The sequence below is a fragment of the Scyliorhinus canicula genome, chromosome 15 (genome assembly GCF_902713615.1).
Source record: "Scyliorhinus canicula chromosome 15, sScyCan1.1, whole genome shotgun sequence".
Taxonomy (NCBI): Eukaryota; Metazoa; Chordata; class Chondrichthyes; order Carcharhiniformes; family Scyliorhinidae; genus Scyliorhinus; species Scyliorhinus canicula.
In genome coordinates, this window is record NC_052160.1 from 127,446,459 (window position 1) to 127,473,961 (window position 27,503).

The 27,503-nt window shown below is 47.7% G+C and overlaps 1 protein-coding gene across 1 annotated transcript in view; it reads left to right on the forward strand.

Annotated features, from left to right (window-relative positions):
* LOC119978681 (serine/threonine-protein kinase TBK1-like) overlaps positions 1 to 27,503 on the forward strand; it is a 77,097-nt gene that overhangs the window by 37,061 nt on the left and 12,533 nt on the right. The window contains exons 11-19 of the mRNA XM_038820471.1: positions 2,288 to 2,379; positions 10,665 to 10,766; positions 13,898 to 13,955; positions 18,018 to 18,130; positions 21,703 to 21,779; positions 22,678 to 22,717; positions 23,907 to 24,008; positions 25,480 to 25,576; positions 27,108 to 27,214. Of these exons, the coding sequence (XP_038676399.1) occupies positions 2,288 to 2,379; positions 10,665 to 10,766; positions 13,898 to 13,955; positions 18,018 to 18,130; positions 21,703 to 21,779; positions 22,678 to 22,717; positions 23,907 to 24,008; positions 25,480 to 25,576; positions 27,108 to 27,214 (788 nt within the window). The remainder of the gene's footprint in view (positions 1 to 2,287; positions 2,380 to 10,664; positions 10,767 to 13,897; positions 13,956 to 18,017; positions 18,131 to 21,702; positions 21,780 to 22,677; positions 22,718 to 23,906; positions 24,009 to 25,479; positions 25,577 to 27,107; positions 27,215 to 27,503) is intronic.

Genomic DNA, 27,503 nt, shown 5'->3' on the forward strand with positions numbered 1-27,503 from the left:
ATCTTTGCATGGAGGAAGTTTACAATTCTTTGTCACTAATGTGCCTTTCTTTGATGGTTATCCTAAATTAATTGAAGTAGGAGATTTTGCCATGCTGAAATTTTTTTATTCTTTCTTATGATGTGGGCTTCACTGGCGAGGCCAGCATTTCTTGCCCATCCCTAATTGCCCTTGAGAAGGTGGTGGTGAGCTGAGCTGCCTTCTTGAACTGCTGCAGTCCATGAGGTGTAGGTACACCCATAGTGCTGTTAGGGAGGGAATTTCAGGAAATTTGGCCCAGTGACAGTGAAGAAACAGTGATATATTTCCAAGTCAGGGTGGTGAGTGGCTTGCAGTGGAACGTGCTGGTGGTGGTGTTTCCCATGCATCTGCTGCCCTTGTCCTTCTAGGTGGTAGAGGTTGTGGGTTTTGGAAGGTGCTGGCTACGAAGCCTGCATTGCATTTTGTTGGTGGTGCACACAGCTGCCATTGTGCTTCGGTGATGGACAGAGTGAATGTTGAAGGTGGTGGATGGGGTGCCAATCAAGTGGACTGCTTTGTCCTGGATGGCGTTGAGCTTCTTCAGTATTGTTGGAGCTGCGCTCATCCAGGCAAATGGAGAGTATTCCATCACACTCCTGACTTCAGCCATGTAGATGGTGGACAGGCTTTGAGGAGTCAGGAAGTGAGTTATTCTCCGCAGAATTCCCAGTCTCTGACCTATTCGCGTAGCCACAGTACTTAAGTGGCCAGTCCAGTTCAGTTTCTGGCCAATGGTAAACCCCAGGATGTTGATACTGGGGGACCCAGTGATGGTAATACCATTGAATGTCGAGGGGAGATGATTAGATACTCTCTTGCGCGGGATGGTCATGTCCTGGTACTTGTGGCGCAAATGTTACTGACCACCTATCAGCTTAAACCTGAATGTTGTCCACATCATGCTGCTTATGGGGATAAACTGCTTCAGTATCTGAGGAATCACAAATGGTGCTGAAACATTTATCAGTCATCAGTGAACACCCCCACCTGACCTTACGGTGAAGGGAAGGTCTTTGATGAAGCAGCTGAAGGTGGTTGGGCCTGGGACACACCCCTGTGGAACTCCTGCAGTGATATCCTGGGACTGAGATCATTGACCTTTGAGAAACCACAAACATCTACCTTTGTGCCCAGTATGATTCCAACCAGCTGGAAGCGTTCTCCCCAATTCACATGGACTCCAGTTTTGCTAGGACTCCTTGTTGCCACTCTCAGTCAAATCCTGCCTTGATATAAAGGAAAGTCTCTCATCTCGCCTTTGATGTTCAACTCCATGTTTGAACCAAGGTTATAATGAGGTCAGGAGCTGAGTGACCCTGGCAGAATCCAAACTGAGTGTCCGTGAGCATGTTATTGCTAAGAAAATGCTGATTGATAGCACTGTTGATGACCCCTTCCATCACTTGCTGATGATCGAGTGTAGACTGATGGGGCAGTAATTAGCTGGGTTGGATTTGTTCTTTTTTTTGTGTACAGGACACATCTGGGCAATTTTCCACATTGCTGGGTAGATGCCGGTGTTGTAGCTGTACTGGAGCAGCCTGGTACTCCTGGCTGAAGATTACTTCAATCTTATCTTTTGCACTGATGTACTGGGCTCCTCCATCATTTTTAAAAATAAATTTAGAGTAGCCAATTATTTTTCTTTTCCAATTAAGGGGCAATTTAGTGTGGCCAATTCACCTAACCAGCACATCTTTGGGTTGTGGGGGTGAAACCCACGCAGACGTGGGCTCCTCCATCATTGAGGGCGGGGATATTTGTGTGGAGTCTCCTCCTCCAGTGAGTTGTTTAATTGTCCACTATTATTCCTGGTTGAATGTGGCAGGACTGCAGAGCTTAGATCTAAATCATTGGGTGTGGGATCACTTAGTTCTGTTTATTACTTGTTGCTTATGCTGTTTGACACACAAATAGCTTCACCAGTTTGACACCTCATTTTTAGGTATGTCTGGTGTTGCTCCTGGCATGCCCTACTGCAGTCTTTGTTGAACCAGGGCTTGAACCCCTGGCTTGGTGTTAATGATAGAGTGGGGGTATGCTGGGCCATGAGGTTACAGATCGCGGCTGAGTACAGTTCTGCTGCTGCTGATGGCCCACAGCTCCTCATGGATGCCCAGTCTTGAGGTTGCTAGATCTGTTCCAAACTTATTCCATTCAGCACGGTGGTAGTGCCACACAACACGACGGAGAGTGTCCTCAATATGAAGACTAGCTCAATCTGCATTTGCTAAAGCGTGTGTGTGTTTTTATTTTCCAATTTCAGACAGTGACCAGTGCTGTTCACCACCTGTTGAGGATCACAAAATCTCTGATGAAATGTCAAGACTTAATGCTGCGAGGAATGTACTGGATACTGTGAGTATCTGCGAAAGCGAAAAGCAATTTTGCTGAAAAGATCCCCCTTAGGAGAATGATTGCTTTTTTTTTGCAGAATGCTGTGACATCATTACCAGTTTGATACAGAAATTGTGCTCCTTTATTGGGGGGGGGGGGGGAATGATATCTTGGAGGGTCATGTGACCCATCGGACCAATCAGGTTGGAACGCGCAAATCCTGGGACTGAGCCCAGGTTTTACTGTGAGTGAGGAGTTTGGAGGGGTGGAGTATGGCAGCCTTTATCTCACCTGCTGTAAATAGTTAGTTGCCTGAATAAACCATTTATTCGTTAATCTACCTGGTGGTCGCCAGTTTTTCCAAGATATTACAGAATTACTTCCCATTTCACAGTCAGTAATTGAATTTCAAAGGAGGTTTGTGGTCCAGTGTGCATATCTCTCAAACTGCTGCAAAGCCCTATGTTGGATGTATTTTTCTGATGCTGAGTCTCGAGCTGGTTTGCAACATTTAGGACGCTCTCTAAATGCCAGCTGAGGGGATGTACCACGACAGCTTTGATTCACATAGCACCTTTAACATGTTAAACCACAGAGGAGCTCTCGGGAACTGTTATCAATCAAAGTTTGACACCAAGCTGCTTGAGGAAATATTAGGACAAAGGTTTGCTCAAAGAAGTAGATTTTAAGGGGCAAGTTAAACGAGGAGAGATTTTGGATGGAAATTCCAGAGGTTAGGAATGGTGGCAATGGCGGGAGTGATTAAAGTTGGGGAATGCTCAAAAGGCTTGAAATAGAAGAGCCCAGATATCTCGAGAGCGATGTAGATTGGAGGAGATTGCAGAGATAGGGAGGGATCGAGGGCAAGGAGGGATTTGAAAACAAGAATGAGGGTTTTAAAATTGGGGTGATGCTTAACTCGTAATTGGTATCGGTCAGTGAGCACAGGAGTGATCAATCCACAGGGTTTAAGGTGAGTTGGAACACGCTCAGCAGGGCATCCAGTTTATGGAGCATGGATTATAAGAGGCCGACTGAATTGAAATAGTCAACTCATTCCAACTGGTTTTGTGTCTTTTAATAATCCACATACGGACTTCCGGTTGCGGCTATGACCAGCTAAGTCGCACGTTTGGCTGCTCCTGCTACAAAGGTGTTTTCGGGCCGATTGGAGGGCCCCAACGGCGCTGTAAGGACAAATCCCGGTGGGGGAAGGCTCCCTGAAGAGAACCAGACCAACTTTATGGTCGGTACCCGGAGTGGGGTGGTAAAGAAAGCAACAGCAGCTCCCAAAAAAAAGCGGGGGAAGAAGACCAAAATGGCGGCCGGTGGAGCACCCGAGGAATGGAGGAAATGGGCGGAGGAGCAGCAGGCCGCTCTCCTGCGCTTCTTTACGGAGCTGAAAATGGAGCTCTTGGAGTCAATGAATGCGACGACCACCAGGCTGATGGGAGCCCAGGCGACCCAAGAGGCGTCGATTCGGGAGCTGCAACAGGAGATGACTGTGAGGGAGGAGGAGGCCACGGTCCTCGTGGGAAAGGTAGAGGTGCACGAGGCACTCCACCTGAAATGGCAGAGCCGTTTTGAGGAGCTGGATACCCGAATGAGGCGGAAGAACCTGAGGATCTTGGGCCTGGCAGAAGGCCTGGAGGGGTCAGACCTCCCGGGATATGTAGCAGAAATGCTGAGCTCCCTGATGGGGGCAGGGGCCGTCCCTTCGCCCCTGGAGCTGGAAGAGGCCTACAGGGTCATGGCTAGGAGGCCAAGAGCAAATGAGCCCCCGAGGGCGGTGCTGGTGCGGTTCCAGCGACTCAGCGACCGTGAGAGAGTGCTGGAGTGGGCCAAGAGGGAAAGGAGCAGCAAGTGGGAGAATTCGACGGTGAGGGTCTACCAGGACTGGAGTGCGGAGGTGGCAAAGCGGCGGGCCCGGTACAACCGGACGAAGGCGGTGCTACATGCAAAACGGATCAGGTTCGGAATGCTGCAGCCAGCGCGCTTGTGGGTCACCTACAGGAACCAACACCACTATTTTGAGTCCCCAGAGGAGGCGTGGGCCTTTGTACAGGAAGAGAAACTGGACTCGAATTAGACCCAGGGGATACTTGGCGGCCGTAGCCGCTCGGGTACTTTCAGCTGAATTCTTTGTTTGGATTTTGAACTCTTGCTGTGGTTTTTCTTCTGATGTTTTTTCCCCCTTTGCCAACTTCCCTTAGTTATTGTTATTGTGGTTATTCATGGTTATTTATGGTTATTTATGCTGTTTGGTAGAGGGCGACTGTTAAGTACATTGTTATTTGTTATTTATCTGTTATTTATAATGTTAAGTTGGGGAGGTGGGACGGGGGGGAGAGCAGATCGGGGATATGGGCTCCTAGGGGGGGGTTCTTTTACAGGCATGGACGGGGACGGGGGTGGAACTGAAGATGGCGGGGTGGGGTGTGGCAGGGCGAAAGCGCGGGCTTTCCTCTGTTTTCCCGCGCGCGGGGCAGAGGAGGGGGGAGGGGAGGAGTGCGGGGCGTGGCTAGCAATGGCGACCTTTCCCGCGCTGGAGCGGGGCCAGGGAGGAGTGGCAAGGGGGGGGGGAGGCCCCCCCCCGAGCCGGGGGGAGTCGGAGTGGGGCAGGAGCAGCCGGGTCAGCGTGAACCAGCTGACTTACGGGAGTACGATGGAGGGTACATCGCGGCTAGGAGGGGTCCTAGCCTGGGGGGGGGGGGAGGGGGGTTAGGGAGGGACACCGGGTTGCTGCTGAAAAGACCAGAAACGGGAAGTGGAGGACTGGAGAGGTGGGGGGAGGGGGACATCGCCATGGGGAGCGGGTCAGAAGGGGAGGGTCGACCCGGGGCGAGCAGGGAACAGGACATGGCTAATCGGCAGGGGAGGGGGGCGGGTCGTCCCGCGACCCGGCTGATCACTTGGAACGTGAGGGGGTTGAATGGGCCGGTCAAGAGATCAAGGGTATTCTCACACCTGAAGGGACTGAAGGCTGATGTAGCAATGTTACAGGAGACCCATTTGAAGGTAGTGGACCAGGTTCGCCTGAGAAGGGGGTGGGTGGGACAGGTGTTCCACTCTGGATTGGACGCAAAGAACCGGGGGGTGGCGATTCTGGTGGGAAAGAGGGTGTCGTTCGTGGCGGAGGAGGTGGTGGCGGATAAGGAGGGTAGGTATGTGATGGTGAAGGGTAAGCTGCAGGGGGAGAAAGTGGTGATGGTCAACGTATATGCCCCGAACTGGGATGACGCGGGTTTTATGAGGCGCCTATTGGGCCTCATTCCGGGACTGGAGGCAGGGGGCTTGATCATGGGGGGGGACTTTAACACAGTGCTGGACCCCGGGCTAGACAGATCGAGCGCAAGGACCAATAGGAGGCCGGCAGCGGCAGAAGTGCTGAGGGGGTACATGGAGCAGATGGGAGGAGTAGACCCATGGAGGTTTGGTAGGCCGAGGGCGAGGGAGTATTCCTTTTTCTCCCACGTCCATAGAGTGTACTCCAGAATCGATTTCTTCGTGTTGAGCAGGGGGCTGACCCCGAGGGTACGGGAAGCTGAGTACTCGGCCATTGCGATCTCTGATCATGCACCGCATTGGGTGGATGTGGAAATGGGGGAGGCGCGGGACCAGCGCCCGCTGTGGCGGCTGGATGTGGGGCTGTTAGCGGACGACGAGGTGTGTAAAAGGGTCCGGAAGAGCATTGAGAGCTATCTGGACTTGAATGACACGGGTGAGGTGCAGGTGGGGATGGTCTGGGAGGCCCTGAAGGCAGTGATCAGGGGAGAGCTGATCTCCATAAGGGCGCATAGAGAAAGAAAGGAGAGGCAGGAGAGGGAGAGGCTGGTGGGGGAGCTATTGGAAGTGGATAGGAGATATGCGGAGGCACCAGAGGAGGGGCTGCTGGAAGAACGGCGCAGCCTGCAGGTCAAGTTCGACCTGCTGACCACCAGGAAGGCAGAGACGCAGTGGAGAAGGGCACAGGGCGCGGTCTATGAGTATGGGGAAAAGGCGAGCAGGATGCTGGCACACCAGCTTCGCAAACGAGATGCGGCTAGGGAGATTGGGGGAGTGAAGGAGAGGGGCGGGAAGGTAGTGCAGAAGGGGCAAGAAGTGAACGGGGTCTTCAGGGATTTTTACAAGGAGTTGTATCGGTCTGAGCCGCCGACAAGGAGAGGGGGAATGGAGGACTTCCTAAACAAATTGAGGTTCCCAAGGGTCCAGGAGGGGCTGGTAGAAGGGCTGGGGGCGCCAATAGGGCTAGAGGAGCTAGTCAAGGGAATAGGTCAGATGCAAGCGGGGAAGGCGCCGGGGCCAGATGGGTTCCCGGTGGAATTCTATAAGAAAAATGTGGACTTGGTGGGACCGGTACTGGTACGAGCCTTTAATGAGGCGCGAGAGGGGGGGGTTCTGCCCCCGACAATGTCGCAGGCTCTGATCTCCCTGATATTGAAGCGGGATAAAGACCCCGTGCAGTGCGGGTCCTACAGGCCTATCTCGCTTCTGAACGTGGATGCCAAGTTGCTGGCAAAGATCCTGGCAGCTAGAATAGAGGATTGTGTGCCAGGGGTAATCCATGAGGACCAGACGGGGTTCGTGAAGGGGCGGCAGCTCAACACGAACGTGCGGAGATTGCTGAATGTAATTATGATGCCGGCAGTGGAGGGGGAGGCTGAGATAGTGGTAGCGCTGGACGCGGAGAAGGCATTCGATAGGGTGGAGTGGGAGTACCTGTGGGAGACGTTGAAACGGTTTGGGTTTGGGGAAGGGTTTATTAAGTGGGTGAAGTTGCTCTACTCGGCCCCGACGGCGAGTGTAGTGACAAACGGGAGGAGGTCGGAGTATTTCGGGCTCCACCGAGGGACCAGGCAGGGATGTCCCCTATCCCCCCTACTTTTCGCACTGGCGATTGAACCGTTGGCGATGGCACTGAGGGGTTCAGGGGGGTGGAGAGGACTGACTAGGGGAGGGGAGGAACATCGAGTATCGCTGTATGCGGATGATCTACTGCTGTACGTGGCAGACCCAGAAGGGGGAATGCCGGAGATAATGGAACTATTAGCAGAGTTTGGGGACTTTTCGGGGTACAAATTAAATTTGGGCAAAAGCGAGGTTTTTGTGATACACCCGGGGGACCAGGGAGAGGGTATTGGGAGACTCCCCTTCAAGCGAGCAGGAAAGAGCTTTAGGTACTTAGGGGTGCAGGTGGCAAGGAACTGGGGGACCCTCCACAAGTTGAACTTTTCCAGGCTGGTGGAACAGATGGAGGAGGAGTTTAAGAGGTGGGACATGGTACCGTTGTCGCTGGCGGGGAGGGTGCAGTCAATCAAAATGACGGTCCTCCCAAGGTTCTTGTTTTTATTTCAGTGCTTGCCCATCTTCCTCCCTAGGGCCTTCTTCAAAAAGGTGACGAGTAGCATCATGAGCTACGTGTGGGCGCATGGCACCCCAAGGGTGAGGAGGGTCTTTTTGGAGCGGAGTAGGGACAGTGGAGGGCTGGCACTGCCCAATCTCTCGGGGTACTACTGGGCGGCAAATGTGTCAATGGTGCGCAAGTGGATGATGGAAGGGGAGGGGGCAGCTTGGAAACGAATGGAGAGGGCGTCCTGTGGCAACACAAGCCTGGGGGCCCTAGTAACGGCACCATGGCCGCTCCCCCCCACGAGGTACACCACGAGCCCGGTGGTGGCGGCCACCCTCAAGATATGGGGGCAGTGGAGGCGACATAGGGGTGAAATGGGAGGTCTGTTGGCGGCGCCAATAAGAGGGAACCATAGATTCATCCCGGGGAACATCGACGGGGGATTTCAGAGCTGGTACAGGGTGGGCATACGGCAGCTGAAGGACCTGTTTATAGAGGGGAGGTTTGCGAGCCTGGGAGGGCTGGAGGAGAAGTTTGAGCTCCCCCCGGGAAACATGTTCAGATATTTACAAGTGAAGGCATTTGCTAGGCGGCAGGTGGAGGGGTTTCCCCTGCTCCCCAGTAAGGGGGCAAGTGATAGGGTGCTCTCGGGGGTCTGGGTCGGAGGGGGGAAGATATCAGACATCTACAAGATAATGCAGGAGGCGGAAGCAGCATCGGGGGAGGAGCTGAAAGCCAAGTGGGAAGGGGAGCTGGGAGAGCAGATAGAAGACGGGACGTGGGCGGATGCACTGGAGAAGGTCAACTCTTCCTCCTCGTGTGCGAGACTGAGCCTCATTCAATTTAAGGTGCTGCATAGAGCTCACATGACGGGGACAAGGATGAGCCGGTTCTTTGGGGGTGAGGACAGGTGTGTCAGATGTCTGGGAAGCCCAGCGAACCATGTGCATATGTTCTGGGCATGTCCGGTGCTGGAAGGGTTCTGGAAGGGGGTGGCAAGGACGGTGTCGAAGGTGGTGGGGTCCAGGGTCAAACCAGGATGGGGGCTTGCGATCTTTGGGGTCGGGGTAGAACCGGGGGTACAGGAGGCTAGGGAGGCCGGAATACTGGCCTTTGCGTCCCTAGTGGCTCGACGAAGGATATTAATTCAATGGAAGGACGCGAGGCCTCCAAGCGTTGAAACTTGGATTAACGATATGGCTAGCTATATTCAGCTAGAAAGGATCAAATTTGCCCTGAGAGGGTCGGTACAGGGATTCGCCAGGCGGGTGGCAACCTTTCCTTGACTTTTTAGATCAGAGATAGACGTTTCGGGGTCGTGGCAGCAGCAACCCGGGGGGGGGGGGGGGGGGGGAGGGGGGGAGGGGGGGAGGGGGGGAGAGGGGGGGAGGGGGGGAGGGGGGGAGGGAGGGGAGGGGGGGGCAGCAAGGGTCGTGGGGGGACACGCACGACTGTAACGCGGGCAAGCCTGCTCGCTGCTCATGTCTGAAACTGTAGGCTGCCTTGGTTGTTAAGGTTGCCTGGGGGGGGGGGGGGGGGGGGGGGGAGGACTGGTGCGCGCGAGAGGGCGGGCGAGGGAGGGACATTTGCCTAGAGGGATTGTGTTGTAAATAATTTAAAATTAGTAGGGGTAAATGTCTGTATGGAAAAACTCTTTCAATAAAAATTATTTAAAAAAAAAAAAAAAATAATCCACATACGCTCCAACAAGGGTTATGCTATATTGTCTGGTCTGCTGTGCTGAGCAGTCAGGTCAGACGAGGCCAGAGTTTGACGTTCAATCTGTGCTCTGATCGCTGTTCTCGGCCAGACGCATGATTGGGATGGTGCTCCTCGGTTAGAGAGGCTAAAAATCAGCCAAGGCGTCAGCCCTCGATTTTGAAGCGATGATCTCTGATTGGAAAGTTCTTGTGTGGGGGAGGTGTGATGAGAAGTATGTTAGATCTGACTGCGAGATCTCCCCATCCTTCGACAGCCTGCTGGTAAACACCATGCACGTCCACATTTGTTGGATCAAATATATCGTGCTCCAGTTAGACTGTACCATCAATGTTTTGGGCAGTTCTGGCTGTCAAGACATGGGAATGACATTCGAACACAGAGCAGAGCACGAAAACATAGCCCAGTGTCAGGGCCTTAGAAAAGATTAAATGAAGGGTGGCACAGTGGTTAGCACTGCTGCTTCACAGCGCAAGGGCGCCGGGTTCGATTCCGGCCTTGGGTGACTGCCTGTGTGGAGTTTGCACATTCTCCCAGTGCCTGCGGGTGTTTCGTCCGGGTCTTGGACAGTCAGTAATTGGAGGAACCTGGAGGAAACCCAAGCAGACACGGGGAGAACGTGCAGACTCCGCACAGACAGTGACCCAGCGGGGAATCGAACCTGGGACCCTGGAGCTGTGAAGCCACAGTTCTATCCACTTGTGCTACCGTGCTGCCCTGTGCTACCGTGCTGCCCTTACATAGACGTATCGAGAAACTTAACCCAGAATATTGCTTTAATTCAAATTGTGGGAGTCAGACTAGGGAATACTGATTCAAACTATTGAAAGGTAAGTTTAGGACTGGTAAAAGGAATTCCTTCTTCAGACAAAGAATTAGCAGCGTGCGGAATGAATTCCTTGGTTCTGATACAAGGGGTAATACAGAAACAATTGGATATTACAATAAGGGGAATTTGTAGAGTCTGTCTGAGTGGGTGAATTAAGAAGGACAGAATGACATTCTACATCCATGACTACCTTGTGATTCATAGCTGAGCAATTTGGGTCTTCAGCTGTTTGTTAAAGCCTACTTACGTAATTAGAAATTAGGCACTAATTTTTAATCCTTTGTGGGGGTGGCTGACAGATTATTGATTTGTAGATTGATGACAAATTGGTAGATTTAGTAATAGACTGGCGATCACTTGATTAATAGACTGATTGATTGACAGATGAATGATAATTTTTTTTCCCAGTGTGATTTTAAAGGAAGATTGTAGGAAAACTCTTCAGCAATTTACCACTTTGAACCTGAAACTGAGTTTCTGTCAGAACGCCATGATGAAAATTAAAACGCTGTGAGTATTGATGATATTTTCATTCCCCAGTAGGAGTATTGGAATTGTTAGGTGATAAAAGACCAACATGTATCCATATTCCTCCTACCTCGGTCCGGTAGTCACATGATACAATGATAACGGAGTTATTGACCAGTCACAGGAATTAATTCCCCCCCCCCCCCAAATCCATGTTACTCAATACTGGACCCCAAATTAGCCTGGTCTTCTGTTCCTCCCTGTACACAATGATTAAAAACTTTAGAAGATCTTTTTCACTTTGACACATTATGATTAGGCCACAAAATCAAGTATTTTTTTTAAACCTCGGTTTCCTGCCCAAACATATTTGCATATCTCCGAATGCAAGCCAGCCATGGGGGCGGCATGGTGGCACAGTGGTTAGCACTGCTGCCTCACAGCTCCAGGGTCCCAGGTTCAATTCCGACCTCGGGTGACTGTGTGGAGTTTGCACTTTCTCCCCCTGTCTGCATGGGTTTCCTCCGGGTGCTCCGGTTTCCTCCCACAGTCCAAAGATGTGCAGGTTAGGTGGATTGCCCATGATAAATTGCCCCTTAGTGTCCAAAAGGTTAGGTGGGATTACGACGATGGGATGGAAGCGTGGGCTCAAGTAGGGTGCTCTCTCCGAGGGCCAGTGCAGACTCGAGGGCCGAATGGCCTCCTTCTTCTGCATTGTAAATTCTATTCTATGATCTATGTACCAACGCGATTGGACCTCATTTTAGAATTTCTAAAAATGTTGTTTCATGAATTACTCCTTGATATACTCTAGCGATAAATGTTATAAATGCAGGTTGAAAATGGGTTCATCACAAAAAATAAATGTTTTATATCAGAGAGTGTCGCCTGCCACCTGTGATCAATCTGGTTTTAAATAATTGAAAATGACTTGAAAGATACAGAATAATTCCCGAGTCATATTGAGAGACTGTACTCCGTTTCTTAGTAAAGCAAAAAGAGTTTATATTCATAAGCTTTTAAAAGGTTAGGGTCATTGCACCGGAAAATAACTATCACTTAATTTGATGAGGCGGTTTGAAGTCCGCAGAGAGACACAATGGATGGAATTTCCCCCAAAAATGGCGAAGTGTCATTTTCAGCAAGGAAATCAATGCAATTCTGATCGAGCACTTCAGTGAAGGGGACAAGGCATTTAAACGGCTCCACAGCTGTTGCTTACAGACAAGAGGAGGATGGCAGCCAAGAAGCCAGCTCCAAGATTCACTGAGGGGGCCCTCACAAGGACGTTAGATGCCTTGGAGGAGAGAAGGGCAACTTATCTACCTTCAGACTGGCAGGAGACCCGCCAGCCAGGTCACAAATCCAGCCTGGGCAACGGTGGCAGCACTGGTCAGTGCCAGCAAACTGACCAAGAGTGTCTCACTCTCAAACTGAATGCTAAGTTCTACCATGTTATGGTCAATGTTTCCTAGGGGGTCTTTTAATCTGAGATTGTTTATGAAACTACCTCATTGCACATTAACAGATACAAAACAACCTGATCCCTGGTTGGACCCATAACATATTGTTCTAGGTAACTGTCGGCGCAATCTAACCAAAATAAAACTGAAAGTGCCGTTCTGGTTGGGAGTAGCGGGGTCGTTTCCGGGGTTTGTAGCGGCAGATATTAATCCCCATCTACCGGCACTCTATCTTGTTTTTGTGCCCCGCTGGATAACTCCCCGCCGAGACCGCACTTCGCCACATTTCCTGCACTGGCGCCCCGATCTTATGACCACACCCTGCCCCACCAAATGCAAGCCCCCAACGCCACAACTATCTGTCAGGAGGTCCTTGGGTCCCCTGTACCCCACCGCATAGGGGCAGGACACCCCGGGCCCGATCCCCGGTACTGACACAACACCAGCTTGGCACCTTTGCACTGCCAGCCTGGCACCCTGGCAGTGCCTCCCGAGCAGTGCCAGGTTGGCACCCAGGTGGCATCACCAGGGTACCAGGCTGGCTGAGCCAAGGTGCCTGGGTGGCACCAGCAGTGCCAGGGTGCCACCCTGCCCGGAGGCCAACCCCCGGGGTCTCCGATCACCTGGGAGACCCCCCGGGTACCATTCCACCTTGTCCCCATTTGTGGGGTCGAGTGCTGAACAACGCCGAGCTGGGGGTCTCCTCGATGAGGCCGGTAGATGCCGGGTTGCCGTTCAATCTGGTGAAGGCAGAGGTAAGTCATCTTCTCCGCTGACTTCACTCTGCGAGATTGGTTAGAGGCGTAGTGGCTGCTGGGAAGCCCAGCGGACCTCACCACCAGTGGCCTTGCATCGTTTTTGGCCACAACATGGCTGGTAGATCGCGCCCATATTCTTCCTCATAGTTCTTCCTCAAGGCTAACATTGAAAATTTGATTTTCCCAATCCACATTCAGGTTAAAGTCAGGCATGGTTAATTTACTGCGTTTTTAACAAGCTCTTTCCCCTCTTCACCCTTTCTCCCCTCCACCCTCTCACCCCTCTTCCCCCATCTCCCGTTCCCATCTCCTCTCCCCATTTTCTCCCCATCTCCTCCTCGCTCACCCTCCCCCCTCCTTTGGCAGTGCAGCATTCTCTCAGCACTGATCTCGCAACAATGCAGCACTCCCTCACTGCTGATCCTCCAACAGCATAGCACTCCCTCAGTCCTAACTCTCTGACAGTGCAACACCCTCCCAGTACAACCCTCCACCAGTGCAGCACTCCCTCAGTACGACCCTCCAACAGTGCAACACTCCCTCAGTACGACCCTCCAACAGTGCAACACCCTCCCAGTACTGACCCTCCAACTGTGCAGCACTCCCTCAGTCCTGACCCTCCAACAGTGCAACACCCTCCCAGTACTGACCCTCCAACTGTGCAGCACTCCCTCAGTCCTGACCCTCCAACAGTGCAACACCCTCCCAGTACTGACCCTCCAGCAGTGCAACACTCCCTCAGTACAACCCTCCAACAGTGCAGCACTCCCTTAGTATGACCCTCCAACAGTGCAGCACTCCCTCAGCACGCTGACTATCAGCCTAAGTTATGGACTCAAAGCCTTTTGGTGTTGTGCTGAATCCTTGACCTTCTGACTCAAAGGCGACCCTCAGAGCCATGACTGACACTGATACAAAATCAGAACACTCATTCTGAAATTTTCCCTTCTAGATCTGGGCCTCAGGCGAATCTGCCAGAAGTGAGTAGTCTTCGCGATAAGCTGCAGTCGGTGAGTTAGTCATTCATTTATGACATTAGTTGGTGCGGTCTTGACTGACATCCGCACACATTCTACCTCAGCCCCAGATAGATCCAGGTACTTGGGAAATTATTATCCAATTCACCCCCTTGCTCGGTACAAAAGGAATATATCCAAACTCCACATTTGGCCATTAGGGGCTGGTTTAGCTCACTGAGCTAAATCGGTGGCTTTTAAAGCAGACCGAGCAGGCCAGCAGCACGGTTCGATTCCCGTACCAGCCTCCCCGGACAGGCGCCGGAATGTGGCGACTAGGGGCTTTTCACAGTAACTTCATTGAAGCCTACTCGTGACAATAAGCGATTTTCATTTCATTAGGAGTGAAGTCAGGAGGAGCTTCTTTACACAAAGTATAGTGGAAATTGGTAGCAATCTCTTCCTCCAAACCCCCTGATTGGGATCTGTTGAAATCTTCTCCGCTGACATCAATTGATTTTAGACATGAGTGTAAGGTGTTAAGGCACGAAGGAGAAAATGCTGGAAAATCTCAGCAGGTCTGGCAGCATCTGTAGGGAGAGAAAAGAGCTAACTTTTCGAGTCCGATGACTCTTTGTCAAAGCTAACAGACAGAGAAAGTGGGAAATAATTATACTGTGGAGTGAGAATGAAAGATGAGTCATAGCCACAGAAACCCAGGGAAACCGGATGCTAATGGCCACAGAAACCAAGGGGGAAGAGTGCTAATGACTGCTAATGTATTAAGGCATACTGTACCAAGGCAGGTAAATGGGGTTAATGTACAGATCAGCTATTATCTGACATAAGTGACGGAAAAGACTCGAGGGGCTGAATGGCCTTCTCCTATTTCTATGTCTAGAAAGGTTACAGGGGAATCTCTTTGTGGGACTAAGTAATAAATACTTTGATTATTCTTTCAGTGTTAATCAGAAGCAAAAGAGATTAGATTTAGAAGATATACCAGCAAAATATTTTACTCCCAGAGAGAGAGGGAGAGGGAGAGAGAGAATGAATGATCTGTTAGGTAGAAACAAAATCATTTCATTCAATTCAAATCATTTCACGACTGGGAGTTAAATATCCGAGGGTATCAAACTATTCGGAAGGACAGAGTGGATGGTAAGGGAGGTGGTGTTGCTCTGTTATTTAAGGATGACATCCGGGGAATAGTAAGGGATGACATCGGTGCTATGGAGGATAAGGTTGAATCCATTTGGGTGGAAATCAGGAATAGTAAGGCGAAAAAGTCACTGATAGGAGTAGTCTATCGGCCACCAAATAGTAACGAGATGGTGGGGCAGGCAATAAACAAAGAAATAACTGATGCATGTAGAAATGGTACAGCAGTTATCATGGGGGATTTTAATCTACATGTCGATTGGTTTAACCAGGTCGGTCAAGGCAACCGTGAGGAGGAGTTTTATAGAATGTATCCGCGATAGTTTCCTAGAACAGTATGTAATGGAACCTACGAGGGAACAAGCGGGTCCTAGATCTTGTCCTGTGTAATGAGACAGGATTGATTCATGATCTCATAGTTAGGGATCCTCTCGGAAGGAGCGATCACAATATGGTGGAATTTAAAATACAGATGGAGGGTGAGAAAGTAAAATCAAATACTAGTGTTTTGTGTTTAAACAAAGGAGATTACAAGGGGATGAGAGAAGAACTAGCTAAGGTAGACTGGGAGCTAAGACTTTATGGTGGAACAGTTGAGGAACAGTGGAGAACCTTCCAAGCGATTTTTCACAGTGCTCAGCAAAGGTTTATACCAACAAAAAGGAAGGACAGAAGAAAGAGGGAAAATCGACCGTGGATATCTAAGGAAATAAGGGAGAGTATCAAATTGAAGGAAAAAGCATATAAAGTGGCAAACGATTGCTGGGAGATTAGAGGACTGGGAAATCTTTAGGGGGCAACAGAAAGCTACTAAAAAAGCTATAAAGAAGAGTAAGATAGAGTATGAGAGTAAACTTGCTCAGAATATAAAAACAGACAGTAAAAGTTTTTACAAATATATAAGACAAAAAGAGTGGCTAAGGTAAATATTGGTCCTTTAGAGGATGAGAAGGGAGTTTTAATAATGGGAAATGAGGAAATGGCTGAGGAACTGAACAGGTTTTTTGGGTCGGTCTTCACAGTGGAAGACACAAATAACATGCCAGCGACTGATAGAAATGAGGCTATGACAGGTGAGGACCTTGAGAGGATTGTTATCACTAAGGAGGGAGTGATGGGCAAGCTAATGGGGCTAAAGGTAGACAAGTCTCCTGGCCCTGATGGAATGCATCCCAGAGTGCTAAAAGAGATGGCTAGGGAAATTGCAGATGCACTAGTGATAATTTACCGAAATTCACTAGACTCTGGGGTGGTCCCGGTGGATTGGAAATTAGCAAACGTGACGCCACTGTTTAAAAAAGGAGGTAGGCAGAAAGCAGGAAATTATAGGCCAGTGAGCTTAACTTCGGTAATAGGGAAGATGCTGGAATCTATCATCAAGGAAGAAATTGCGAGGCATCTGGATAGAAATTGTCCCATTGGGCAGACGCAGCATGGGTTCGTAAAAGGCAGGTCATGCCTAACTAATTTAGTGGAATTTTTTGAGGACATTACCAGTGCAGTAGATAACGGGGAGCCGATGGATGTGGTATATCTGGATTTCCAGAAAGCCTTTGACAAGGTGCCACACAAAAGGTTGCTGCATAAGATAAAGATGCATGGCATTAAGGGTAAAGTAGTAGCATGGATAGAGGATTGGTTAATTAATAGAAAGCAAAAAGTTGGGATAAATGGGTGTTTCTCTGGTTGGCAATCAGTAGCTAGTGGTGTCCCTCAGGGATCCGTGTTGGGCCCACAATTGTTCACAATTTACATTGATGATTTGGAGTTGGGGACCAAGGGCAATGTGTCCAAGTTTGCAGATGACACTAAGATGAGTGGTAAAGCGAAAAGTGCAGAGGATACTGGAAGTCTGCAGAGGGATTTGGATAGGTTAAGTGAATGGGCTCGGGTCTGGCAGATGGAATACAATGTTGACAAATGTGAGGTTATCCATTTTGGTAGGAATAACAGCAAACGGGATTATTATTTAAACGATAAAATATTAAAGCATGCCGCTGTTCAGAGAGACATGGGTGTGCTAGTGCATGAGTCACAGAAGGTTGGTTTACAAGTGCAACAGGTGATTAAGAAGGCAAATGGAATTTTGTCCTTCATTGCTAGAGAGATGGAGTTTAAGACTAGGGAGGTTATGTTGCAATTGTATAAGGTGTTAGTGCGGCCACACCTGGAGTATTGTGTTCAGTTTTGGTCTCCTTACTTGAGAAAGGACGTACTGGCGCTGGAGGGTGTGCAGAGGAGATTCACTAGGTTAATCCCAGACCTGAAGGGGTTGGATTATGAGGAGAGGTTGAGTAGACTGGGACTGTACTCGTTGGAATTTAGAAGGATGAGGGGGGCATCTTATAGAAACATTTAAAATTATGAAGGGAATAGATAGGATAGATGCGGGCAGGTTGTTTCCACTGGCGGGTGACAGCAGAACTAGGGGGCATAGCCTCAAAATAAGGGGAAGTAGATTTAGGACTTAGTTTAGGAGGAACTTCTTCACCCAAAGGGTTGTGAATCTATGGAATTCCTTGCCCAGTGAAGCAGTTGAGGCTCCTTCATTAAATGTTTTTAAGGTAAAGATAGATAGTTTTTTGAAGAATAAAGGGATTAAGGGTTATGGTGTTCGGGCCGGAAAGTGGAGCTGAGTCCACAAAAGATCAGCCATGATCTAATTGAATGGCGGAGCAGGCTCGAGGGGCCAGATGGCCTACTCCTGCTCCTAGTTCTTATGTTCTTATGTTCTTATGTTCTTATTATAATTGGAAGCACAATGCATGAGTTAATACACCCGAGAGGTCTCCTGTACCTGTCTGTTAGTGTTTGATAGGACAGTATAGAGGGGTAAATTTACACTGTATCTAACTCAAGCTGCATCTATCCTGGATGACTGTAATGTAATATATTCTTTACAGTAGGACAAACATATGAAAAATTAAATGCAAGTTTCATTATTTTGTGTTACAGGCTGTGGAACTCATGTCGACCAGTTCCCAGAATGTTCAAAACAGTCAGAAACAACTGGATCTGATGGCAGCTGAATGGTCCAAAAGCAGCGAAACACATCATGAGGACAGCACGTGAGCACAGTTTACTTCAGCAACTAGAAACCCTAGAGGATTGTAGCACCGATGGTGGTCATTCGGCCCACTCGATCTCTGCTGGCTCTTTGACAGAACAATCCCAAACTAATCCCACTGCCCGACACTTCCTACGGTCCTGTGTCAACCTGGAACGAATCCTAAACGCATCCCACCAGGTGGCAGATGAAATATAATGTGGGGAAGTCTAAGATTATTGACTTTGGGTAGAAGAATAGAAAAGGGGAATATTTTTTAAAGGGCATGAGATTTGTCAATGGTGTTGTTCAGAGAAACGTCGGTGTACCCACACGAGGGACACAAAAAGGTAGCATGGAAGCATCACAAGCAATTAATACAGGAAATGGCATGTTACCTTTTGTTGCCAGGGAATTGGAGTACAAGAATAACGAGGTCTTGCTACAATTGTACAGGGCTGGGTGAGACCACACTGTATGCAACTTTTGCCCATGCACAGTGTATATAGTTACCTATTAATGTATAAAGTTATCGATTTGACCTCTAACCTGCAGGTGGCGATACAGATATACCATGCGACTCAAAATATCTGGCATTTGGTAGTAAGTCGTACGAGAGGATTGGCGCGCTAGAAGTAGTGCCAGGAGAATTCACTGAATTCATTTACTTGTTACCGTTTGTATCACAGTTCGTTATCTTTCCACGTGTTCATTCTGTTAATAAAATATCTTAGTAGTCAAGGAACTAGATGTTCTGTAAGCATCTGTACTACGGCCACAACACAGAACATAACACTCTCCATATTTAAGGAAGGATATTCTTGCATTAGAGGTAATGCAATGAAGACTCACTAGATTGGACTGTTGGATGAGAGTGTTGTCCTTTTGACGAGAGGCTGAGTAAACATTGGGTGTACATTCTCTGGCATTTAGGATAATGAGAGGTGATGTCATTGAAACATTCAAGGTTATGAAGGGGCTTGACAGGGTAAACACCGAAAGGATGTTTCCCTTAGCTGGGGAATCTAGAATAAGGAGGCGTAGTCTCAGGATAAGGGATAAATTGGCTCGGACTGAGATGAGAAATTTCTTCATTTGAAAGGTTTGCGAATCTTTGGAATTCTCGACCCCAAAGAGTTGTGGATGCTCCATCTGTGAATATACTTAAGACTGAAAGGGACAGATTTTTGGTGTCTCGGGGAATCAAAGGATATGCGGAGTGGATGGGAAATTGGAGAGGAACCCAAGATCAGCTATGATTGCATTGAATGGCGGAGCAGGCTCGGCAGGCTTTCTAATGCTCTGACATAATACTTCCCATCTCTTTCTCCCTCCCTGGAATTTGGGGAGTTTATCCCACTTTCCTGCTCCATCCCCAGATCCCAGTATCAATCCCAAGCTAATCACACTTCCCTGCTCCATCCCTGGAGCCCTGTATCAATCCTGAGATAATCGCACTTGCCTGCTCCATCCCCAGAGCCCTGTGTCAGTCCCGAGCTAATCTCACTATCCTGTCCCTTACCCAAAGCCCTGTATCAGTCCTGAGCTAATCTCACTTCCCTGCTCCATCTTCAGAGCCCTGTATTAATCCCGAGATAATCACATGGCTACTCTGCCTTTTGCAGGATCCCTGTACCTTTCTTTGCTCCGCTATATTTGTTTCAGAAAAAGTGTAATGGTCCCTGCCTTGACCATGCCCTACGGCTAAGCATTCCACGTTCCAATATGTAAAGATATTCCCCCTAATCTCTTTTCTATCCTCAATCTCTGTGACAATTGTAAATGAACGACTGTTTCTTGTTCTCTTCCCAGCTGTAGGAAATGGCCTTACCCTGTACATGGTTTAAGAAAATCTTGGATAACTGCAAAACCTGTCATAAATCTCCTCTTGACTTTCTCTGCTGGCTTGGGAACAATTCCAGTGTTAGTTTTATAGTTCCACATCCCTGGCATTTTACTGAGGAATCTATACTGTGCACTCTCTATGGCCTTTCTGTAGCGAGGATCTCAAATCAGCACAGTTTCCAGGGATTCAGCCTTGTTTTATTTTTCCCCAACGTGGAAGGAGCTATAGGGCCGGGAATTCCAATGAGCAAAGTCTAGAGGCCGAGAGAGAAGTTTATCCACGATGAATGAGTTTACTGTCCGACAGGTTCAATTGACATCCGTTTCAGGTGGCTATTTAAGACAAAGGATTCATGTATATGTTGGAAATGAGATGATACTGAATTTGCTGCTTGATATTTGCCACTCCCAAATTTACCTTCCAGTTGAAGCTAATCGGAGGGAGTATTGGGTAGGTGTCAAATGAAAAGAGAACTTGATATCAACCTTCGTTAAAATTACCCACAATTCTTTCAATCAGTTTGACAGTGAAGAAGATGTCTGTCACCCAGCAACATGGGTTGACAACCAAGAAACTCCCAACTGTAGATCAAAGTGAATTTCTCAACAACACGACCCCCCCCCCCCCCCCCCCCCCCCCCCCCGTGGCCAGTTCCCGCAAGTTTTAAACAGGCCACCAATCTCTCATTTTCTTTCACAAATTTAGAGTACCCAATTCATTTTTTTCCAATTCAGGGCCAATTTAGCGTGGCCAATCCACCTAGCCTGCACATCTTTGGGTTGTGGGGGCGAGACCCACGCAAACACGTGGAGAATGTGCAAACTCCACACGGACAGTGACCCAGAGCCGGGATCGAACCTGGGACCTCGGCGCCGTGAGGCTGCAGTGCTAACCACTGCGCCACCGTGCTGCCCCAAACTCCCTTTTTTTAAGTGCCTTTGAAAGCGCATAATTCTTGACATTAGCGCAGAATTGTCAAAATCCACGTTCCATACTTCATCTGCGATGAGTTACTTGGGGCAGGAGTCATGGCCACAGTTGGTTTCAGTGCCCTAGGGTTACACAGGGGAAGAATCCTGCCCTGATACTGGCTCCATGGACAGTACTGCTGTCTCTGAGTCACAATGTTCTGGGTTCAAGTCCCACTTCAGAGGCGTAAGCAAGTAACTTAGGTCAACACACCCACCGCAGTGCCGAGGGAGTGTTGAAGCCCTGTCCTTTTGGATAAAACATGATGAAACCAAGGCATGGTCTACCCTCAGAAGTAACTGATCTCACAGCATTATTTTAAAGATGAACAGGGAAGCTATTCCTGCTGTCCTGGTCAATAGTTATCCCTCAGTCAACATCACTGAGATAGATTATCAGTCCCGATTTTCGCGTTCCTGTTTATGGGATCTTGCTGTGTGAAAATTAGTGGCTGCTTCTCCTGCATTACAACAGTGACTACACTTCCAAAAGTGCTTCATTGGCTGGAAAGCTCTTTGGGACGTTCTGATGTCACGAAAGTCGCTACGGAAATGGGAATTCTTTATTAGATTGCCGGTCATGTTTACGGGAAGACATGCTTCTATGTCAATGTCTGTTAAGGACAGGGTCCCCTCGGCTGTGATGTTCCGATACACCAGCCTTCACTCACTACGAGTGAATGAGTGAGACCTGAGCAACCCAGGAAGGGAGGAGTGGTAAAAATGCAGAATGAAAAGAACATGAATAATTGATTGTTCTGTGGTCTAATTATTTCATAGAATTGGAAAAGTGGAAGTTTTACTGGAGAAAGTGTTTGCCATTCACCAACTGCTCAGAAAAGACAGATTGAAAATGAGTAAGGACCCAATTTATTTTCGAACTTGGCTTATACAGGTGATGTGATAGTGTTAAACATGGTTCAGCGGCTCCGATTGGACACAGAGTCAGCTGGCACCTCTATACCCTTCACTCTCTCCTCTGAGTCAGAACGTTATAGGTTCAAGTCTCACTTCAGAGATTTGAGCACAAAATGCAGACTGATATTTCCAATGTTTTACCGAGGGAGCACGATACTAACAGAGGTACCATCTTTCAGATGAGATGTTAAGCCTGGCCCTTTGCACCTTCTCAAGTCGACAGAAAAGGTTCTGTGTATCCTTTTTTAAAATAAATTTAGAGTGCCCAATTAATTTTTTTCAATTAAGCGGCAATTTAGCGTGGCCAGTCCACCTACCCTGCACATCTTTGGGTTGTGGGGGCGAAACCCATGCAAACACGGGGAGAATGTGCAAACTCCATATGGACAGTGACCCAGAGCGGGGATCGAACCTGGGACCTCGGCGCCGTGAGGCAGCAGGGCTAACCCACTGTGCCACCGTGCTGCCCCAGGTTCTGTGTATCTTGAAGAAAAGCAGAATTCATTCCAGAATTCTAGCTAACATCAACCCTTCACCGAACATCACTAAAACCAAACCAGCTCACCATTGATCTTGCTGTGTGAAAATTGATTGATATGTGTCCTAAATTATAACACTGGCTGCACTAATTGGCTTTAAGTGCTCTGGGATGATCCAGAAATTGTAAAAGGTGCTGTGGAAATGCAAGACTTTCTCACAAGCATTTCCAACTGGGAGTCCATGAATGATCATAATGGGAGCCAGGTTTAATGATCCCTACATATCAGATGCAGGCTCTGCTTGTATTAAGAATTGAAAATCACAGTGACCTAACCATCCAGTATTTGTTTCTTTCAGAACTTCAATACAATGAGGAGCAAATTCACAAATTCGAGAAGTAAGTTTGTTTTATAATTTGTCTCGCCTCAGTTTAAAAGTGTAAGAAAGCACTCCTGCCTCTGATTCAGAAGGTTGTGGGTTCAAATCCCACTCCATGACCTGAGTACATTGTCTTGGTTAGCACTCTAGTGCAGTGCTGAAGGAGTGCTGCACTGCCATGGGTACCATCTATCTGATGAGATGCTGAACAGAGATTGTTCTGTGATTCAGCTGTGCATTACAGATCTCATGGAGTAATTATAGTAAGTGTGTTGTGTGTAAATTTGCTGCAATATTTATTAAGATGTTGTATAAATTTAAACTCTTGCCCATTGCAGAAGCTATAGTGACCCATGGTAACCGTACCAATCTTCAGAGCTGGTGGCAAGGTGACAAAGGTAGGCCATTCGGCCCACCCCGCCTGTGTAGGCTCTTTGAAAGAGCTATCTAATTAATCCCACTTCCCTGTTCTTTCCCCATAGCCCTTCAATGTCTTTTTTTTCATGTATTTATCCAATTATCTTTTGAAAGTTACCACAGAATCTGCCTACAACACCCCTTCATAGAATATTCCAGACCACAACAACTTCTTATGTTTTTTCAATATGATTTGAAAAAAGAACATTTCTCGTCTGGTGGACCTTTTGCCAAGAATGTAAAATCAGTGTCTCTTGACAATTGACCCTCCTGCCAGTGGAAATAACATAGATAAGAAGAAAATATCAAAACCCTTCATAATTTTGAACACCTCTATTAAAGCTCCCCTAACCTTCTTTGCTCCTAGGAGAACAATTCCAGCTTTTCCAGGCCTGTCACATTAACTGACGCCCCTCATCTCTGCTCCCCATTCAATAAATCTCCTCCACATCCTCTCCTAGACCTTGACATCCTTCGTAAAGTGTGGAGCCCAGAATTGGACACAATCCTCCAGCTGGGACCCAACCAGAGATTTATAAAAGGTTCACAATGAGTTGTTCTATCTTCCTTCCTTATGGGTATCTGAAAAACTAATCAGAGGGATTTAGATTAAAAATAAGGTCTTTAAGATTGCCATTCTTAATACCTGTTCAGTGTAAAAACCTCTGCATGCGTTTCAACACTTTCCAATTTTGTTGGTGTCCCGTCTCTGAGCTTTTCACTATCACCTGAGTATATATTGCCCAACTGGATGGACATCTTGCATTCTTAGTATTCCTTTCATGTTCCAGGATCAAAATGGGAATGCACGCGAAGAAGGTGCAGATGTTAGTCAAAGAGGAATCTGTGCAGAAATATCTGAAGCTCTTGGCCTCCACCAAAGACTGGATGAGGTATGTAACCAAGACTGTCTTGCACATGGTGACTGAGGGCTTGTTTCCATCCATCGGAGATGATGATGGAGGACCTGAAGGTTGAAGCCCAGATGGGAAAAGTGTCTGAAGGTTGCTATGGTAGTTGGCCTAGGACTGATGTAAGTGACTCGAGACCAGTTGGTTAATAACTGAGAACCATTTGCAGTTAGTGCCTCAGGATTAGCTTGGGGGTTAGTTCCTGAGAGCTGGCCAGTAGCTGATGGTCAGTTGGATGACTAACGGCTGTTCGGGCAGACAACTGAATCGGGCTTGGATAAGTGTCTAACTGCTACAGACCGTCCGTGAGTATTTCAGAGTATTGACCATTCACTGCTCAGAAACTTGAGTATAAGAGAAGACATCTTCATCGATTCTGGAAAGCCAAGGATGAATAGGTTGCTTTTCACTTCACACAGCGTCAGAAGTTTAGACTTGCCCATAGCTGGATAAATGTTTGGCTCTGTGACTGAGCAGCATTAATGTTAAATTCAACACAACAGGAACTCGTACTTGTATCGCGCCTTGACGTAATAAAATCTCCCAATGTTGTTTAATTTGTGTAATCAGCCAATATTTGCCATTGATACACATAATTGGACAAGTGATCAAATGCTTGGTGAAAGAGCTGGGACTGGCATGAGCACCGATCCTTACCACAGGATAGTGCAGCAGTTACGTTGTCATGTTGTGTATGCTCTGTCTAGGCTGTTGGTGTTATTCTGAGCCACACGCTAGCCATCTAGCCAACTGAGCTAACCTGTCCCCCGAAGTTGCAGGACCCTGAATCCAGAGAACATGAGTTCAAGTCCCACAGGGCAACTTAAGAATTTGAATATGCCAGTCAAAAGTTGGATTGTGGCAAAAAAAGACAACTTATTTACTTGTGGGTAAAGAAGGGGGATTTAGGGAAGTCAACTTGCCGATGTTACCTGGTTTTCAGCTTTATATAACACTGGCCTTGGCAGCAACACCGATCCAGAGGATGAATAAAATGAAACATCTCCTTGTTTATATAGGCATTGGGAATCTGGCAAAGAGCATTTTAAAGAGATGTGAGAGAATAATGAGATAGGAAGCACGGTAACACAAGTGGTTAGCACTGTGGCTTCACAGCGCCAGGGTTCCAGATTCGATTCCCCGTTGGGTTATTGTCTGTGCGGAGTCTGCACGTTCTCCCCGTGTCTGCGGGATTTCCTCCGGGTGCTCCGGTTTCCTCCCACAGTCCAAAGCTGTGCAGGTTAGGTGGGTTGGACATGATAAAATTGACCTTAATGTTCAAAACAAGGTTAGCAGGGGTTATTGGGTTACGCGGATAGGGTGGAAGTGAGGGCTTAAGTGGGTTGGTGCAGACTCGATGGGCCGAATAGCCTCCTTCTGCACTGTATGTTCTATAATAAGAGTTTGTGGATGAACATTTAGATTGGATTTGTAATCACAATGCATTTTCCAGGATAGCCTGTGAGATCAGAAAGCAACTGAGATCCTTCAATAGCCAGAGTGTGGACCTCGGAGAGAACCTGGAGAACTATGAAGCTCATTTGAACAAGGTACATTCGACGCCCCTCATGAAAACATTAATTTTCAGGACAAGTTAAAGGGCAGTCATTTCTGAAGACAGGTGTGATCTTTTAGGCAAACGTTGTTTTAGTTTTTTGAAAAAATGTATTTGTTGCTCTGGGGTTGGGGGGTGTTGACTATTTGGCAAGACAACAATTGATGTGGGCACTGGAAATAAACAGGAGGAAGGAAAGGCTGAGGGAGTTAAACGATTCTTGGAAATAATGAGTGAGATTGAGAAACAGTGGGATAATTTTGTTTCTCTGCACAGTCCACACAGAAGGAAGTGGGAGGTAGAAGAAGCTCAGGAAAATTGAGGAGGGCAGTTCAGCATATAAATGTCCTATAAACATAAGACAGAGACAGAGGGAATGGCTGCTGTGAGCGTTTGAAAGTGGAACAGGTGGATTGTCATAAATTAAAATGTTATTCTCGGACTGAACATGTTGTGTCGCAGCAATGGAATGGGAAGTGGTTTGGGTATTTTTGGACTTTATAACAAAAGCACATGTGCTTACTTGGAATCTATAGAACATTAAACATGAGTTTGAACAGCGAATCCATTCAACAGCAGAAACAGCCATCGTTCCGACACAACAGAAGTAAGTCACACCTTTCTGTAGAGCTGTGACTTAATAGAGCACTGTGTCCTAAATGGGGCACAGTTGAGGTTTTCCTTTGAGTATAATCAGAGCGTTTACCCTACTAATGTTCTTATTTTTCTCAGGAATTTCACAAATTGGGCATTGTTATTATAACCCCATTGGTTACAGCAGTGTTTGTTATATCACAATATTGTAATATATATATTACTCTTTGTTGAAATATAGACGTCCTGTGATGATAAAATAATTTAATGAGTAATATAAAATAATCTCGTGAGCTCTTGATACTTAATACTGAACTAATAATAATCGCTTATTGTCACAAGTAGGCTTCAATTAAGTTACTGTGAAAAACCCTTAGTCGCCAAATTCCGGCGCCTGTTCGGGGACTAATAAACAAACAAATAATTGTTGATTAAACTATTAACTAAGATAAGGCTAAATACTGATATCTATTAACTTCCTCTCTCTAGCTGCCTCTCTTCCGTACTCTCTGCACTCCAGACACACTCTTCTCAAGGAAAGAGCGGGGAAACCTTTTTATAGGTCCTGATAGTGTGGCCATCTAGTGTTCAATTGCCTGTACTTGCTTAACATAGTCTGATCATGTATTACTACATACAGAGATCACTACAGTGTTATGACAAATGCATTCTGGGTAGCTGAGCTTATTTTAGTGCCATGATTTCAAAAATGGACGACTGCCTGAGTTAAAGATCGAATTAGACAAATCACGGCCATGCTTCAAATAGACGAATGCCATAAATGCACAGCCTGGAGATCAGAACTGCAAAGTGTTAGTAGCGCCTTTAATACTTTATTCTGTTCTAAATTAGCTGCAGTCGCCAAATCTCCAGGAGTGCTGGAGTTTACAGAAATTACAGATCACAACTTCCTTCTCCTTTCTGATTTGCAGATATTAGATGTGGAACTGCCAAGACTCCAAGAAGAACAACAAACTGTGACCAAATTACCAGCTGCTGCTGATTACTCTGAACAGAAATACATGGATATGATAATCAGGTGGGGAGCGACTATTCAGAGGGACTTCCCCAAATTGAGAAATTTTCCCAATTTTATAAAGAACAAAAGGACCATAGACTTCCTTCAGTGCAGAAGGAGGCCATTCAGCCCGTCGTGTCTGCACCCACCCTCTGAAAAAGCACCCTCCCTAGGCCCACTCACCTGCCCTCTGCCCGTAACCTAACCTGTGTATCCCTAGAGACCAAGGGACAATTTAGCGTGACCAATCCACCTAACTTGCACATCTTTGGACTGTGGGAGGAAACCGGAGCACAAGGAGGAAACCCAC